The sequence below is a fragment of the Pseudopipra pipra genome, chromosome 5 (assembly GCF_036250125.1).
Source record: "Pseudopipra pipra isolate bDixPip1 chromosome 5, bDixPip1.hap1, whole genome shotgun sequence".
NCBI lineage: Eukaryota > Metazoa > Chordata > Aves > Passeriformes > Pipridae > Pseudopipra > Pseudopipra pipra.
The window spans coordinates 13,304,566-13,322,740 of record NC_087553.1 but is presented as its reverse complement, the minus strand read 5'-3'; the positions used below and the strand labels follow the sequence as shown (position 1 = coordinate 13,322,740).

Below are 18,175 nucleotides of genomic sequence, written 5' to 3'. Positions count from 1 at the left end.
GAGAGAACCACGGTTTATAAAGAACTTAAACTCAGCAGAACTTCCCCTCCTGATTTCAATGGTGTCTTTCTTTCAAGATTGCCATACAAAATCCAACCAGTAAAGGGCATCTTTACCACCTTTGTTATGGCAAGAACTCTCCTCCCTTCCCCAGTTGAATGTGTTTTTAAGTATAAATTCTAAGCCAAGACCAGAGTTTATACTTCCTCCCCTTCTAAGTTCTGTCTGACTGATAGTCAGTTCCCTGATGTCATGGATGTTTGGTGAAAAAAATAATCTGCAATACCATGTGCCCTTCCACCCTCCTCTGAATAAAGTTGTCACAGGTAGTCATGGCCAGAAACCACCAGCCAGTATTCCATCCTGAGCTACTAGTGGGAGCCAGAAAACTCCAGTTTGAATTTCTAGTTCACACTACTCAGCTGGGAGTCTGGCTAGAGCTCATCACTGAGGAACAGTCTCATGGTGTCTGCTGCAGGTTACTTTAGTCACCTAATTTAGGTGAGATTCAGAGGACCAGAGTTAGACACCTGTGTTCCTAACTAAGGTAATGAAGGGACATTAGCAGTTGTGGGGATGGGGTTTCTTCAAAGCAGCTACATTAGATCACTCACCGAGTCTAAGGTAGGTGAAAAAATACCCCCATCCCCTCACCCTCTTCGACTGTGCCAGACTCATTTAGTCACTTTCTGTAACAGAGCTCAGTCTAAAGTTTTCTGTTTACACTGTCACTTAATCCAGTTCTGGAGCTGTGATATCCTCCTCAAATCCAGCAAGTATTCAATATCCCTTCATACCTGGATGGGGCAGAATGTCCCTTGTGAAATATGTAAAAATTTTCCCTTCCTCTGCTGGGTGATGTTCATAATGATTACCTCCACAAAGAAACCACTCTGTCTGAAGGAATATTACCCTGGACTTTGTGAGGAAAACTCAGGGGAAAATGCTACAGCATTTAGAATAAAAGTGGATGAAAATGGACAGGAAAAGGGATATGGGATTGAGCTGAACAGAAGGAGCAAACTAAAGAGAGCAGTGATCTCTCCTTTAGTTCAGCTCTAAAGCATCAAATCCCTGAGGGATTCTGGTTTTCCTTCATGGAAGAGAGATCAACTGTCCACTGCAGCTGGTCTAAGCACTAAAACACATTACAAAAAAGAGCCCATTTTATTTTATATGTTCTATTCGATTTAGTAAAGAGGCCTTCATATAATACAAGCATCATACTCACAGGTGTCCTCTGTCATCAAAGGGAAAAGCATATGATTGCAAAGAGTAGTTTTTGAAAACAGTCATTCTGCTGCTTTGCTGATTCTAAATGTTATGTACTCAGTGCACTCAAAGTGCATATTTTCATTGCTGAACTTTCTCTGGCTGGATCTTTCATAGTTATCTTACTGTCTTCTTCTCTCTCTTTTCTTTCAATGGGGACTAAACTTCTCCTTTGGGGCCTGGGGTAAATTGTCTGCTATGTTAGAAATACTGCCTCTCCCCTCCCCCCCAGTTATATGCTCTGAGCACAACCAGGTGGGTTTGGTTTCTGAACAGATGCTAATGGCAAAGTGTGTTTGTGTCTCCGTGTGCCTTCCTGCAGATGACTGCCTACGGGGCTTTCCTCCATAAGGGCTCCTTCTGCAGAAACTATTTCAACATCTTAGACCTGCTGGTGGTCAGCGTTTCTCTCATCTCCTTTGGGATCCAGTGAGTGAGCCATTTCCAACTGGCTGTTTTTGTGGGGGTCGCAGGGTTGGGCTGGGAGGGATAGCTCAGCCTCATGTCTTATCTGGGTAAGATTTTTCTCATGAGCCTGTTGAGGTATTCATAAGCTATTTTTCTCAGGTGATTCAAGAGCATTAAAATGCATCCTTAAAAGGGGAGGTAATAATTGGGAAATGCTACGCTGGTGACCTGGAGGGGAGGATCTTCCAGAAAGAGCAAATGAAAACAAAAAACTTGGTGTATTGGAAATCATGACATTTAGCTTTGTTCCAAGATCTCTGATTCACTGTATTGGTTCAGGACAGTTCAGTGACTTACTGTTCCCTCCTAGACCTCTCATAACCTCTTTGGAAAATGGGGTGATACTGTTTTGCTGCTTCCAGAGATGTTGTGAGTCTTGGTCAGTGGAAGACCATCAATCGCTTGGAGAGTTTTGTGATAATCTTCAGAGTGGTGGTGGCTGTTCTGTCACTGTATTTTCTTTTATTCATCTGTTAATTTGCTTAATAAGTTTACAGATTTATTTGACCATGTGGAACTCGGTGTGTCGGATAGGGAGTTTGCTAATTAGTTTCACATCTGATGAGAAACAAGCTCCCAGTTTTTACCATCATAGGTTAGCAGCTCACATATGTTATGTTCCAGTGCTAAGTCAGGCAGAAGAATTTGTAAGGTCCATTGGGCTTTCAGTCAAGGTCTTAAGAATGGCACAGTGCTCATTTTGACCTGCTGTTTCTTTCTTGCAGACCTAACTAGGCTCTTACTATTTTACAATAAAAACTGTTCCCTAAATCTGTAGGAGGACTTGATGTCGTACAGCAAGAAGATTCTCAGTTGGGATTTTAGTCTTGGAAGGTGCAGAGAGCTCTGCTGCAGTAGATAGTTGTGTTCAGTACTTAAAATTAAGCACATAAGTCATCCTAATCAATTCAGTGGGAGTTTCCACATCCTTAAATTTATGTACACACTTAACTGATTTGTGGGATCAGAGGTCAAACACATTGCAGGATCAAACTCCAAGTAGACAGTATACCTTAAATGCTGGAGTCTCTTGGGCTTTTCACTCTTCTATGAAAACTTAAATAGAGTGCTTCTTTGAGCCTTATCTGAAAATACCTTGTAATGACTACATCGTTGCACAATTTCTATATCATAGATATCTAGAGAGTCATTTTGCCCTGCTTAAAAATACATCCTGCCCATGTTCCATTTCCCCTTCATTAATACAGCAGAGATGGTGAAAATGAGGAGAATACATATTGCTGAGTCTGCCCAGAACAAGAAGCAAGATAACATCAGAAATTGGTTTCCTTACCCCTGAAGTGCCATAGCAAAGAGTTGACTCAATATCCTAAGCAGCCTAAGGCTATGCAGGATTTCAAAGATCTGCCCTCACAGCAACACCTCCCGCCCCCCCCTTTTGGTTTATCTCTCAGATCTTCCAATACTTTCTTCCAGGTCCAGTGCCATTAATGTGGTGAAGATCCTGCGTGTTCTGCGAGTCCTTAGACCCCTGAGGGCCATCAACAGAGCCAAAGGACTTAAGGTTAGAAGAGTCCCAGTGCATTCCATAAACTATATATTTGGGTTATTTCAAGCTACAAGGACTTTTGCGATGGTTCGAGTAGTTTTTCAGCAGAATCACAGTATGGTTGGGGTTGGAAGGGGTCTCTGGAGGTTGTCTTGTCCAAAAACACTTCTCAAGCAGGGCCACTGAGAGCAGATTGCCCAGGATGATGCCTAGATGGCTTTTGAGTTATTTCCAAGGAGAGAGACACCACAACCTCTCTGGGCAAACTGTTCCGATGCTCAGTGCCCCTCACAGTAAAAGTGTTTCTCAATGTTCAGATAAACCTTCCCTGTTTCAGTTTGTGCCCATTGTCCTTTCAGTGGGCACCTCTGAAAAGAGCCCGGCTCTGCCTTCTCGGCATCCTCCCTTCAGGTGTTTGTGTACACTGACCAGATTCCCCTGAGCCTTCTCTAAGCTGAACAGTCCCAGCTCTCTCAGCCATTTCTCCCAGGAGAGATGTTCCAACCCCTTAGTCATCTTTGTGGCCCTTTGCTGGACTTTCTCCAGTGTGTCAATGGCTCTGTTGCACTGAGGAGCCCAGAACTGGACCCTGTACAACAAGTGTAGTCTCACCTGTGCTGAGTAAAGGGGAGGAATCACCTCCTTCAACTTGCTAAAAGTTCTTTGCCTAATGAAGCCCAGGATACCATTTGTCATCTTTGCAGTGAGGGCTCGTGATCAGCTCTGCATCCACCAGGATCATCGGGTCCTTTTCTGACGAGCTGCTTTCCAGCTGGGTTTCCCTCATCACCACTGAGCTTAAATTATGTCATTTTCTAAGGTTACAGATGGGCTTACAACGCTAAACATAACCTTGCTGTATTATATAACCTCCTTCCTGTGGACCCTTGGGTGCCCAACTGTGTAAGTTGGTGCAGCAGGAAGTCTGAGAGAGCTGAGCTCTGCTTTTCCTATCCCCTTCTCCATGTTTTTGAGAGTAGAGCAAGGAATGTAACAAGTTGGTCCCCTTTCCTGAGACTTTACTTAATAGGTATTAGTTAAATAAATATGTTTTTATTTGTATTTTTAGTCTTGGGCTTCTCCTTTAGCCAGAACAGTTCAGAACAATCCTGCAAGTTACTTTTGTTCCTACCTTCCATTTGCAGCACGTGGTCCAGTGTGTGTTTGTCGCCATCCGAACCATTGGAAACATTGTGATTGTCACCACTTTGCTGCAGTTCATGTTTGCCTGCATTGGAGTTCAGTTGTTCAAGGTAAAACCATTGGACCCATTTATTCATCCATTACATTGAACTGTATTAAGGTGGGGGGGGGAAAGAAAAATAGCATGAAGAAGCCTGAGGAAGGGGAAATGAAGTCTTCTGTGTGAAAGGCAAAACATTTAGGGTACTGTCAGTGTTACCTGGGCTTCTGCTACCAGCAGTTCTCCAAAACTGAACCAGGCATATGCAGAACTCTTGCCCATCATCTGTGATCACAAGAAATCATCAGTAGCCTTCTTCCCTAAACAACCTGTGGCATGACATGGTGCCAGGGAGGAGAAGGGGGCTGTTCTGAAGGATTGGTACTCACTGACTCTCTACCTCCCACTTTGCAGAGGAAGAGGCATGCCAGATGATCATGGGAGGTTATTCATTCACTTCTTTATGTCTGCTTGTATTTCTTTGCCCTTCACTGCCCTCCTGACAACAAGTGTTCTGCAGCACTCAGTGACCATGCACCTCAGGACATACACATAAAAGTACCGTGTGAGCAGATGAAAGGCTGTGCTCTGAACTACCCAGATGCAGGAAACTCTCAATGCAGTTTGCTCAAATCTACCTGCAAAAGAGCATGTAAACATATTCACAGTTGGTTAACCAAGTAGTAAATGTAGATGCTACATGATCTGCCCTAACCCTTGCACTGTCAGGAAAGGAATCTTCATTCCTCTTTCTTCCTTTTCAAGGGCAAGCTGTACAGCTGCACTGATAGCTCCAAGCAGACAGAAGCAGAATGCAGGTGGGTCTGACCTTTTCCAATTAGTCTCCTTCACTGCCCAACCACCCTCAGTGCCTTGTGCTGGAGGTGCAGTTCTGCCCTGTTCTCTCTCTGCTCTCCACCCACAGAGGGTACTACATCACCTACAAGGATGGGGAGGTCAGCCAGCCCATGATACAGCCCCGGAGCTGGGAGAACAGCAAGTTTGACTTCGACAACGTCTTGACTGCCATGATGGCCCTCTTCACTGTCTCAACCTTTGAGGGCTGGCCAGAGTGAGTGCTTCTTGGACCAGTGTCCAACACTAGCAATGTCCTCATTCATTTCAGAAGAGAAAATTCAAATGCAGAGCACAGTCTTTCCTATTCTAAGTGTTAAAAAAAGTCTAAAGCATTAAATGTAGAAATAATAGCAGCAGTCATTGTAGTCATTATGTACTTGGTGAATTCCTCAGGGCCTGCAGGAATTTCTGTTCCTGTGATTGTAAACAGTGCATAGCACTGTCTCTACCTCCTAAAAGATGATTGCCAGTTGTGGCAGTGATACCAGTATTTGTTACAATTATTATGTATACAAATGGATATAAAATGCCTGTCAGGCACTTACTAATGTTGCAGATTTCCCGATGGAGTCAGCAGGGCAATGTGAAACACAGCAGTGCTATGTCTGCAGTATTGGCAGGCATGGAATGTCTTACAGGCTGTGCTATCTGTGCCACGGGAGCTGAGGACTCCCACAGAGTCACCCGTGACGTGAGCATGCAAGTGCATCAGGGGGCTGACCCTGACCTGTGTCACCAGGTGATGACAAGAGCAGTGTTAACAAATAATAACTCCTGAAATCTTCTTTTCTCAAGAAGTTTAGTTCCCTTCAACACAGACTCTCTTGTCTTTTGTTAGCTGAAAGGCATGATTTTGTTCTAAATTGTTATTGTTCAGCTATGAAAACATTTCACCTCTGAAGAAGTTCAAACGTGTAAAGTTAATAAGAGCCATGTCTTCTCTTTTGCAAGTGTTTGCACACAGATCAGTGCAAGTCTGCACATCTGTGAGTGGATTGATACAGGCAGAAGAAAATCATGAAGTTAAACTTTATGACATCACCTATAAGGCCTCAAGGCAGTTGCAGATTTTCTCTGCATTTGGCTCTGTTTGCTTTCAGGTTGCTGTATAGGTCCATTGATTCCCACATGGAAGATGTGGGACCCATCTATAATCACAGGGTTGAGATCTCCATCTTCTTTATTATCTACATCATCATCATTGCTTTCTTCATGATGAACATCTTCGTTGGTTTCGTCATCGTCACATTTCAGGAACAAGGAGAACAAGAGTACAAGAACTGTGAGCTGGACAAAAACCAGGTAATTTACAACACCTTGCTGTCACTGAAGTTAGAATATGCATTGAGAATAAGTGTTTAATAGATAAATACATACAGACAGGAACATGTGAAGCTCGCCAACAAAATAAAACAATAAGTTGGCTTTGCTGACGTCTTTCAGGAGTCAGGTAGAAAAAAATCTCTCTGTAAGATTTGCTCAAGGGACAGCAACTACTTTAAAATATTTGTTGTACCATTTATTTCATTGAGATTAGATGAGAATGACACCATTGTCTGGCCAAAGTAGATGACCAAAGTAATTGCATATGGAACTCTTTGACAGGTAGAACATGCACATTCAATTATGACTTAAAAGAAATTCTTGTACCGAGCATTTTCATTTCAGTAAAAAACTCGAAACTTATTGTATTTTTATTATATTTGGAGGTAGCTGGCCGCCCTCATATTTTGGCTTGCAGTTTCAAATTTACCCTGCCTCTTTCACAGCGCCAGTGTGTAGAATATGCCCTGAAAGCCCGGCCCCTGCGGAGATACATCCCTAAAAACCAGTACCAGTACAAAGTTTGGTATGTGGTCAACTCCACCTATTTTGAATACCTGATGTTCGTTCTGATCCTGCTGAACACCATCTGCCTGGCCATGCAAGTAAGTAAGCAAGCAGAAAACCTTAAGGTGATCAATTAGTAGACTTTGTTGGGGAAAATATAAAAATGGCCGAGGCTGAGATTTACTTTCACCTTCACACCATGTGTTGAGGGAGAGGGACAAGGACATGACAAAAAAACCATTGTACCCTGTTCACTTCTGATGATGTTTCATTAAAATGAGGGATCTACCTCTCATCCTCCCTGCTGCTAATATCTGACACTTTCAACAACTCTGTTTTACCTCTTTAAAAACAAACAAATGAAAAAAAAACAAACCACCAACAGGTACATCACAGAGCATTTCAGTGGCCACTGTAATAATAAGTGACTTCTCAGTTCTGGCTTGTCCTCTATGAAATGCAGCAACGAGCCCAGAACTGCCACTCACTTGAGATCTGAATTTTAAATTTGGATCTTTTCTATGTTAAAAAGTAGAGAGCAAATATTTTGGCAAACAAGATAATCAAGGAAACTGGAGAGAGAGAGTAGGAAGGGCTTAGTATTTCCTTTATTCTCAGTTAAGGACCATAGAAACTGTCTAGAAAGAACCTCAAGAGGCCACATTGTCTATCCCTCCAATTAAAGGCAGAATCAGCTCCACCTGAAGCCTTTCTTGATAGAAGCTTGCCTAACTTACTTCACTACTGATGCTAGACTGCCTTACTACCTGCTATGCTTGTATTCATTTTCCTTACTGTGAGAAGGTTTTCCAAACATTGAATGTGAATCCACCAAAGAAACATTTGCAGATGGATCTGCAAGAACAGCAAATAGTGGCATATGTAGGTGGTAGAGCAGTAGAGGAAGGAGTCAAACCCTTTACCAAGTAGCCAGCTTATAAAAAAGAAGTCTTACATTTCTTTCAGTCAGGAAATGGACCCTCATACACACAAACTGTTTTGTGCATTTCCCAAGTCTGTACTTTGCTGACTTGTTCCTTCCAGTCTGTGTCTGCACAAGGCCTCCCTCACATCCCTTTCATTTTCAGTTAGTCTCAGACTACACCTTCTAAGCCTCTCTCTACACTCTAAGTTTGCTTGGCCACTCGAGACCTGGTCTCTTCTACACTCCTTCTGCTTAAGAGCTGGTCTGTGTGTCACTCTCCTCCCTAAAACCCTTCCTTCCTCCTGTCCCAGTCAGGCTGTGAACTCTCTTCCTTGGTCTTTGGCCCAAACAGTCCAGATGACCACTCCTTCTCTTCCTCTTCCTTCACAGGCTCACAGTTGAGTTACCCCTGCCATGAATCATCTTTCCGCTCTCTCTCCCCCTTCCATTTCATTCTCTGCTGCACTTTTTTTTTTGCTTCACTAATTGTCCTTTCCTGTGAGTTCAACCCCCATGCATTCCTACACCAACTTTCCTTTTGACTGCATTTTTCACTGGATCAATCCCAGTCTGCTCACTCCCAGTCTCCCCTCAAAACCAGCCTGTTTCCTACCTCTCACTAGCACTCTAAATCTACATTCACAGGCAATTTTCACTTTTCGCTTTCCTCTCGCTGTCTCCTGCCCAATCTCACCAGATTCCCCCACTTTTTCTTCATCTGGTCTGGCTCTTTTCCACCCCCATTGAAAAGTTCTTCTCTGTTCAATTGCCTAAGGTCCAAAAAAAGGAGTGAGGCAACAAGAGCACAAGAAAGTGCTCTGCTCTCAGCTGAAGTCTCTCCTGCCCTGTTCACTCTGAAGTTGTGAAACATGCTCAGTTTCTGTGACAATGGTGCAGACCTAGGGCAGGTAGAGCCAGAAGCTGAGAAATGTTTGTGAGCCCACAAGCAGGATGCCATCCCTGAAGATTCTAGGAATTCTATATCCATCTTGAGAGAAGTACAGTTTGTCAAAGGTTTATACTGTGGCCAAATTTGAGTCAAACATCATAACAGACAGCAAACAAGAGACATGCCCTTAAAATTCCAAGTTTCTAAACAGAGTTCTGCAAGTACTAGAGTCTTTCAAGAAAAATTATACAAGAAATTCTGAAAATGCCTCAGTATTATATTTTCCCCTGGCCTTGCTTTCAACTGCAGTTGAATTGTTTTAACTGAAACTCCTTTGACTAAATTACCTTGAGCCAATACAGAATATGAAAATCCATCCCAGCTGGTTAAAGTTTATTAAAGTTAAGCAACTACAAATGGGGTCTTGTAACATGAACTAGAAGATGACCTTAGAATAAGGCAGTGCAACCAGTCTCAAGTATAATGATCTGGAAATAGGGATATGAAGAATGATGTGGCAACATTTGCAGAAGACACTACTTGAATTAATCAATAGAAGATAGAGAGTAACTTCATAAGATCATAATAAAGTTAAGTGAATGGGCAGCATGATTGCAAATTTAATTCAGAGTTGACAAATGCAAGATAATGCATATTGGAAAGATATGATTTGAGCTGCTGATGTACTTTGCAGAATCCTGAATTAAGTATAATTACTTGGGGAATGACTTGGTATCATTATGAACAACTCAGTGAAACCCCTGTTTGCTGTGCAATCTCAAACAAAAAAGTGATCTAAATGTTAGGGAAGGTTGAGATAACAACACAATTCGAGATTGTCTTGTACCAGTATGCAAATTTATAATGAACCCTCAATGGGAATGATAAGTGTGATTTTGGTAGCCACCACTCAAAAAGATTTTTTTTAAAAAGAGGAGATCCAGAGCCAGGTGGCAAAAATGGCTAAAGGCATGGAAATGCTAATATATGAAGGAGATGGGGATTCTTAGTTGAAAGTATTTGATGTGCTAGGGTCTTCTTTAGAGAACTTTGGCATGAAGGGAGATCAGGAGGGGTCCTGTGTGTTCCTACCCAGCTGGTCTGTCTGATCCTCACCCTGCTGCTGGGATGCTATTTTTCAGCACTACGGTCAGAGCTGCATGTTCAAGGAAGCCATGAACATCCTCAACATGCTCTTCACTGGCCTCTTCACTGTTGAGATGGTCCTGAAATTAATCGCCTTCAAACCCAAGGTAGGTGCCATGGGCGTAGGTTTTCCTGGCCTCTGTGTGTGTGTGCATGTGTGCGGGGCAGCTCTGAGGAGAAGGAGGAGGTGAAACTTTCTGATCTATTACCCCACCGATAACTGAGCTGGACAGTTGCTCTCTGGATTGGAGTCTCACTTATATTTAATAATTTTTCTACTGGAGAGTAGACACACGTAAAAAAAAAAAAAATTTAAAAAGACAACACCTGCTGATAGAGAAGGTTCCTAGTTCTCTGTTTTCATGAAGTTATAGTAGTGATGCTGTGTTAAGGCTAAAATATGTTTTCCATTCTGAATGTTATTCTAATGCTCTCTCTGACTTTCCTTAAATAATTTATAAATAGCATCTCATGATTAGTCTTCTGACCCAAGTGAAGTTAATCAAGCATGACTCATTTTGAGTTTTGAGCTTTGGAAAAAAATGTTTCTTCTGGGAGGGCTACATCTCAGTGATGGTTTGGATTGCTTTAGTTTTGAATTCAAGACTTCATTGATAATATTCAGTACCCCAGCAGGTCCTGTCTGACAGTATTGTCCTGTGCATTGTGCCGTGATATTATGCTAGTATAGCTGCACCATGGGGTATGATTATAACCTACAGGCTCTTCCAACTAAGTTCTCACAGCTGCTGCAGGACAAGGACAAAGATGCTGACCTCACATAATTACACAACACTTTCTTTTTGGGGGTTTAAACTCAGTGGTGTGTCACAAAGAGGCGAATCCAGATACCTAAGTACAGCTCCCTTGAGCCATTTCATATATTCAATGATTCTTTGACACATGGAGCGGTGTCTTGAGGGATACCTTGATACATTGTGTGGGTAGTAAATGGTGCCTGAAACATCATTTATGACATTGGTAAAGATGAGAACATTTATGTCTGGCAGTTGTGCTTGTCCTTCGTGTTAAACATTTAGGGGATCGCTGAAGTTAGCTCCTCCTCCTAGTTAGATGTTAGATCTAATCTAACATTTTCCTCATCCTCAGCTCAGAAACTTTACTCTCCATTACTACTGAATTTGGTCTTATTTTTTCTTTTTAGCTCCATGTTGGCTTTACTTCCACCCAACCTCTTTGTCTTTCACACTTTCTAAGACTTCTTCTTGGGATAGTCAAAATTTTATTTTTTTTACCTGAGCCCAATACCACTATCCTGTCTCAGATGTAGTTCTGTTGAAAGTTAGGAGCACCTTGTGCAGTCCTATTGAAGACTGATTTTGCTTTGTGAGATCTCAAACAGTGTCTTGGGAAATTTCAGAAGGATCATTATCTGTTTCAGCAGAGATTGTAATTTTCAGGAGAGTTCTACCTTTCACTCTTGAGGTTTCACCATGGCTATTAGCAAGGAATTCTCTGGCACTTTATGAAAATTTTATCTGCACACCGTATACCCAGAAGTGTATCTCACAGGCTCTGTAATGTTCTTCTGATTTCATGGTTCTACTTTAGAGGAGATTCTTAACTTTCAGAAAGATGAGATTCTCAGGAGAACTTGGGTTTAAACGTTTAGGGGATAAGTTTAAGCGGGTCAAACATTGAGCTTTGTACATATATAAGGAAGGCTTTACCTGACATGATTGCCTCTAACACTAAGGAGTTGTCATTAATGATTTTGGAGGTCTTTCAACTTGTGTCTCACCTTCCTGTGCTCAATCTCCTTTTCAAGTTTTGCTGCACAGCAAAGTATTAAAAAAATCAACTGAGGGTAAACAAGTATCCTCTGGATGGCAAAACTGTGTAAGAGATTTCCTAAAGAGATTGTGGAATCTCCATAATTTGAGGTTTTAAAATGAAGTTAGGAGGAACCTTTCATTCAAAGCAGTTTAGGAATGTATGATCTGCCTTGAGAGATGCAAATGAAATAGAACATCTGACAAGGTCCCTCTCAGCCCAATTTTCCATTATTCTGTACTTTCCAAACTAAATCCTCAGCCTACTGCAATACAGTAAAAGTGAGAATATAGAAGAAGCTTTCCTTGTGGCCAGAATAGCAGAGGCTTCATGAAGTCTTCTCAGCTATGACCCAGAAACCAACCTTCGGTTGAGTCCCTCCCATCCTGAAGGGAGTGACCAGCCAGTGGAAAGAAACAAATGTTTCAAGTCCTGGTCTGGCCTGTATGCCAAAGGTAGTGCTAGCTCTTATACCACTATTTTAATTAAATACTTTAAGGAAAATCAGCAAAATTTAAAAAATGGAACCAAAGGATTTCCAGGAAAGAAAAATAGGAATGAACTTGTGAAAGCAACTAGTGCAGCCAAAAGGCTTGCCTCCAGCAGTATATTCACACTGGATTATGTTGAGTACTAATTCAGTGACTCAGTTTTGGAAACTCCAAATTCCTTGTTCAACTTGCCATTGTCTGTTCAGTACAAGGATTTGGCCTGCAGCCTTCATTCCCTGCTCCATATTGGCTCAACCTGCTCTCCAAAGAAGGCAACCCCCTCTCCCAGATGACCACTTGGACTGATGTGCACCAACATTGGTGCACACAATCTGCTTTTCTTCAGGTTGCACACCGGGATTGAAGCTGGAGTTGCCTAGAATGTGTTCTGAAGTAGGAGTCTTCCAGCATGTAGAAAGTAGCTACCTCAATCTTCTGCTTGGCCAGACCTTGTGTTCTATCACTCAAGATACAAAAAACAAACTATGTTTGCAGATGGAAGCTGTGTCTAGGAACAGCAGCTGGAAAAGTCCAAAAGGATTTTCATTGTCACCTGGGTGAACATATGTAAAGCACAGCCATCACCCTCTCCCCTCTAACCAACCAAGTCCCCTCAACAAAGAAGTGAGATGCTGAGTGATATTAGTGTGTCCCAGATGAGAAATAGCAAGATTAAATGCTCATCAGATCTCTGCTGAAGACAGATTCGTCTGTCATTTCCTGAGCAATAAAACACAAACCAGCCTTTGTTTAAGCTGCTTTGTCTCATTTTGAATATGTGCCCAAACATCACTCTCTTCTATCTGAAGAGTACCCTAAAATAAAAGAGCTGTGAGATTTATGACTGACAGCAAGAAAACAAGAAACTTGGTTAGCTGAAGGTGTTGTGTTCTAGTGACAAGCCCCAGGAGAATGTGGCAGAACAGAACTGAGCAGAGAATTGAAGCTGGCAACATTCAGTCTGTTTTCTGCATTTTTTTTGGTGCTTATCCCCGCAGTGGGTACTGCAGCTAACCTTCAACCCCAGCAAGCAAAGCAGGATCTGATTTGTGGCTCTGAAGCAGCCGCCACAGAGCTCTCCATTGCACAGTCACTTCCTAAAGGCACCTTGGAACAAATGCTCTGCAGCGTCAACAGAGGATAAGGTTTTCTCCATCGGCACAAGGTGGAACAAGCTGCTGTTTATTCATACCTTTACCAGGGGGAACTGGAAAGGGAACTAGGACAGATCCCTGAGGTACTCAGCTCTGCTATCACGCTACCTTCTTAACCACAGTCACCACAGGGATGTGCCCATGCAGAACAGCTCTGGGGCAAGCCTAATATGCAGAGTTCCTGCTGCAGTCCATGGTGTGGCCTTCACTATTGTAGACTCATGGATTTATTTGGGTTGGAAATGACCTTCAAGATCATCAAGTCCAACTGTTAACCTACCACTGCCAAGTTCCACTAAATACAATGCACTCCAGTGTTACATGCATAGCAATGGAAAAGATGGCATGCTGTCTCTGACTGAATGGATTTTTTGGCTGTATTTTTTATTTCTTCACTTGTTTCTGTGAGGAGAGATGTCCTTATTTGCTACTCTTGATAGTAAAGGTGAAAAAAAAACCAAACACAATCAGTTGCACAGATAATAAGCAGGATCACACACATGCCTGCGTGGATAATCCAGGCCTGCAACTAGTTCTTGTGGTAAGAGCAAGGCTTTACTTATTGAAAGACCAGCTGTAGGAATAAGGAGCCAAGTCCAAGTCAGGGCTTGTCTCCTAACACTTACAGAAAATATGTGAAGGGGTAGAAAGACAAGGGCTTTCCTAACTAAACATACTGTTTCTGCTGAGAACGGTTGCTCTAGTCAGCAAGTCCCTTTTATAGTTGTCCTTTTCAATGGCCGTGCTCTGTGAGCAGTGTTTTGGTTTGCTTAGTCTCCAGGGAGGCTATAGAGAAGAGGGGTGCTGGAGCAGCTGCTGCTGTGGTATAGATAGTGCATGCCAGGACAGCTTCTTGAAAGCCCCTGTGTTTCTGTGTGACACTTTTTCTGGTGGTGAGGATCAGTTGCCCCATTTTTTTTGCGGGATTAAGTGCTGTGTAAAACAGCTCATCCATGTCTGATGCAGTGTTGTCAGGAGGGTGAGCAAGAGAGATTTGGGATGATTAGGGCTGTTGATAAAGAAAACATCCACTACATGCCCTGCATCTCCTTACAGAGTATTAATATGCTGCTCTGAAGCAAAACTCCCAAATGGACCTCGGTGTTTGTCTTGGCTCACGCTCATAAAGTGATTCAAGACTAGTTACTTCAAAGAGACAGACAAGCTAAAAGTAACACTGTTGAGCCAAGGCCTTTTGCTGCTTTGTTTTTCTAATTTTATATATTCTCCAGCCAGTCTGGTGAGCTATTTTCCAGTTCCTGCATGGAGAAATCTGCTGCTGCTGCTTCGTGCTTTTTCCCGAGAAAACTACTAAAGGGAATGAGGTGCTGTGCTGCCTGGGGTGCTCACAGCTACCACTGTCCTAGCTTCTTAAAGAAGAAATCCCCACTAGCACCAGTCCATGAAGGGCCAGCTGCTCTACAAAACCTGCCTGGGGTTTATCTTTTCAAGTCAAAGACAGCAACTTAAAATTCCTATTCATATGAAGACTGCACCATCTGTCAATGTACATGCTAATGTGAGGATGGATATTCCTCTAGGAATTTCAGATCTTTCCAGCTCCCTGGAATGGGCTGTTTTACTGATGAACCACATATACTTTTTCTTTCAGGAAACATTTCATCTGTCCCCTTATTAGCTAGGGCAGGACCACTAATCCGAGAGCTATAAATTTTCTACTGTCGTCTCAAACCAGGGAAGACACGTCTGTGGAACTACTGCCATGCATAAAGTAAACCACATGTTCATATATTTTGTCAAATCTGTGTCTGTGTGTGGAAAGGGAATCTTGGGGATTTCCTCCATGGAATTATGACTATCAGAAAGACTACAGATCACAAGTCTATTCCATTTAGCAGACACTGTCAGCACCTTTCTTCCCTGGGTGTTTATGGATGTTACTTGTAAAGCAGCCTGTAACAACGCCATCTGTCCTGCCTCAGATAGTTAGCTCACTCCCTCATTTATCACTGCTACTTTACTGTGAATTCTTGCCATTCTTAAATGTCATTTTTGTGTAGCAGAGTTCAGACTTAGTGCACTGTTTAAAACAAGTTTTGCATTCAGCCCAAGGCATATAATCCCATGTGATCCAAGGAAGAGCTGTGACCCTCTGAGTAGTGGAAGCCATAAGTGCCACCCATGGTTATTTCTTAGTCTTCGCTTACTGATGGATCTATGTGTCCTCAGTGTTTCTTTCTCCCCTGCTGTATTTGCCCTTCTTTATTCCTCTTTAAGCTCCTCTCAGTCAGCATTTATCATGCATTTGATGTACAGATATCTCTTCTCAAACCTGCAAAATGACTCATCTGTTTTTGTTCTCTTTTTACCACTACATTTCTTGTACATTTATGCCTATAAACAGATCTTTGAACAGTCTCTCCTCAAGGCACACTGACTGCTTCATACCACTTGCATTCTTCTTTCTTACCAAAACCATAATCTGTTATTACTTGGTTGGGATAGAGGCTTCAGGATTTTCACAAACTGAAATTTAAATCCATGCTATCTCCTTGCACCACAGAAACAATGTCGGTTAATTTTGGAAATCTAATATTTTTTGTATTTCTTCATTCTAGTACCTTTAGAAACACCAGTATAGCTTAGGATGCTGCTCTGGCATCGCTCATCTCAGTGTTTTATTCCTCCAGTTTATGCAGAGAAAGCAAAGTAAAGACATTCTGCAGTGATAATAAATGTCAGGAAAGCTGGTTACAACTGAGTGGTCTTTTGCTCAGTGCCAAAAAACACTTTGGCTGCATCCAACAGACATAGGAATCATATTTAGTTAAAAATCACATGCTCTGGGCTGAAGTATGGTGGTTTAAATTAATAGTTTAAGTTGTGTAGATGTGTTTGTGAGCCCATGGTACAGGCAGCTGCCTCCCTCTCATGGAGTTTGGCCACACAATGCTGTGTGGACAAATGTGATGGTTGTCAAATGGCTCTTACTTTGCAGATTTTCTTTGCTGGTTTTGGCAGGTTCTTTAGTCTGGTGGTCACCTAATTGTTTCCTCTCCTCAGCTTTAGTATTACCTTTTTTGTTTTGGAGGGGCTGCATCTAAATGTGCAGTATTTGATGACAGTTGCAATAGGAAGGACCATCTCCAACCACCCCACTGGCTTGGGGTGGAAAAAGTCTTTTAAAAGGCAAAAGAAGCAGTGAGAAAACAGATGTATTTCAACACCTGTGGATGGGCAATAATATACATCATTCAACAATGAAAAAGATCGAGCTCTGCTTGACTTGGGTAAGAAATAGTGAGCATGGAGAGAAGTAGTAATGGGTCAGGTAAGAGAGTGTGTGAACTGAAGAAAGTAAGAGAACTAGACAGGAAGGAACAGCTATGGGAGGAAAACAGAGAAAAACCAAACCTGTGGAGGAGGAAAAGCCATACAAAGATAATGGAAAGTGGGAATGGACAGAATATCCTTAAAGGCAGAAAGAAAAAAAAAAACAAATGGAAGACCTTGAAAGAGGAAAGTATTAATAAAATGGAGGACAAAATGATTGGGCAAAAAGTGATGCAAGGAAAAGAAAAACAGAAACAGGGCTGAAAGTAAACATGAGAAAGGATTTTTAGAAAATTAAAAACGGAATTAAAACCCATAGCTTTTAAGCTAATGAACATCTTCTTGTGCTTCTACATTTTATAGAAGTTCCCTGGCAGACATCCCAGGTCTCCATGTTCAAACACATTAGTACCTCAGCCACAAAGCCTCCCTGTGTACTGTCTCATCAGAATAATTTGCAATAAAAGTTAAGCACAATGTTTCTCTACTTCTGTGGGTTAATCTCAGCTCCCTTGCAAAATGCATCAGCATGTTACCCCAGAAAGGCTTTCCTTTCTCACCCCAAATTTTGTTCTGGATGAAGTCTGAATATCTTCTGTGTTTCTCTGGATCTTCTATACAACCAGTATCCCAGCTGGAATTAATCTCTGCTGCTCCAGGAGGCCCAACATCAGCCATAGGACCAGAAATCCCTGAGATCTTTGTAGTGCCCAACCAGACACTGCATTGCATGTGTGCAGTCAGTCTAAGGCTCAAGAAATTGCTGAATCAGCCTCAAGGGTTTTGGAAATAAATTAAGAAAAGGGGGAAAAAAAATCTTAACCCTTCATTAGTCACTCCTCTGCTTTCTCTTTACTATGATTACCTGTCTGTGAGGAGTTTCATGCATTTTGCATAGCATAAATATCATGTGGAGACTTGACCATATTCTCTTTCATGTCCACAGGTCAGGGAGGAAGAATGAGTCCCTTTTCAAACCCTTTCTGAAAAATTATATACTAGAACTACTGTGTGTCAGAGCAGAATGTTTAGGTGACTTTGGTGTGAAGAAATGCTTGGAATAATTATTTTGGACAGGGATGACCAGGTCATCCAGGATGACCCACCAGTGGGTTTGGCATAGATGGGTTGCCACAGTCATCAGGTAGACTTGCTCCTGGATGCTGCTTGCCTGACAGAATTTCTATCTGCCCATGTGCCTGGAAAAAGGAAGGAAAATAGAGGCTAAGAAAGCAACTGAGCCTCTTGTAACACAGTCTGTGCCGCAGCAGTCTCACAGCAGCTCAGCTTTGAGGCTTTCTCACAGAACATGGAAGGACACCCCACTAGCCAAGGGTCAAAGCAGCTGGTTTTGTTATTCC

General features: G+C 42.2%; 1 protein-coding gene across 25 annotated transcripts in view; it reads left to right on the top strand.

The window, feature by feature from the left end:
• CACNA1C (calcium voltage-gated channel subunit alpha1 C) overlaps positions 1-18,175 on the top strand; it is a 480,151-nt gene that overhangs the window by 394,032 nt on the left and 67,944 nt on the right. For all 25 annotated transcript variants that reach the window (XM_064654541.1, XM_064654535.1, XM_064654526.1 and 22 more), the window contains 8 exons: positions 1,595-1,701; positions 3,178-3,265; positions 4,396-4,503; positions 5,199-5,251; positions 5,359-5,505; positions 6,392-6,593; positions 7,061-7,219; positions 10,078-10,188. In XM_064654541.1, coding sequence (XP_064510611.1) covers positions 1,595-1,701; positions 3,178-3,265; positions 4,396-4,503; positions 5,199-5,251; positions 5,359-5,505; positions 6,392-6,593; positions 7,061-7,219; positions 10,078-10,188 — 975 coding nt within the window. The remainder of the gene's footprint in view (positions 1-1,594; positions 1,702-3,177; positions 3,266-4,395; positions 4,504-5,198; positions 5,252-5,358; positions 5,506-6,391; positions 6,594-7,060; positions 7,220-10,077; positions 10,189-18,175) is intronic.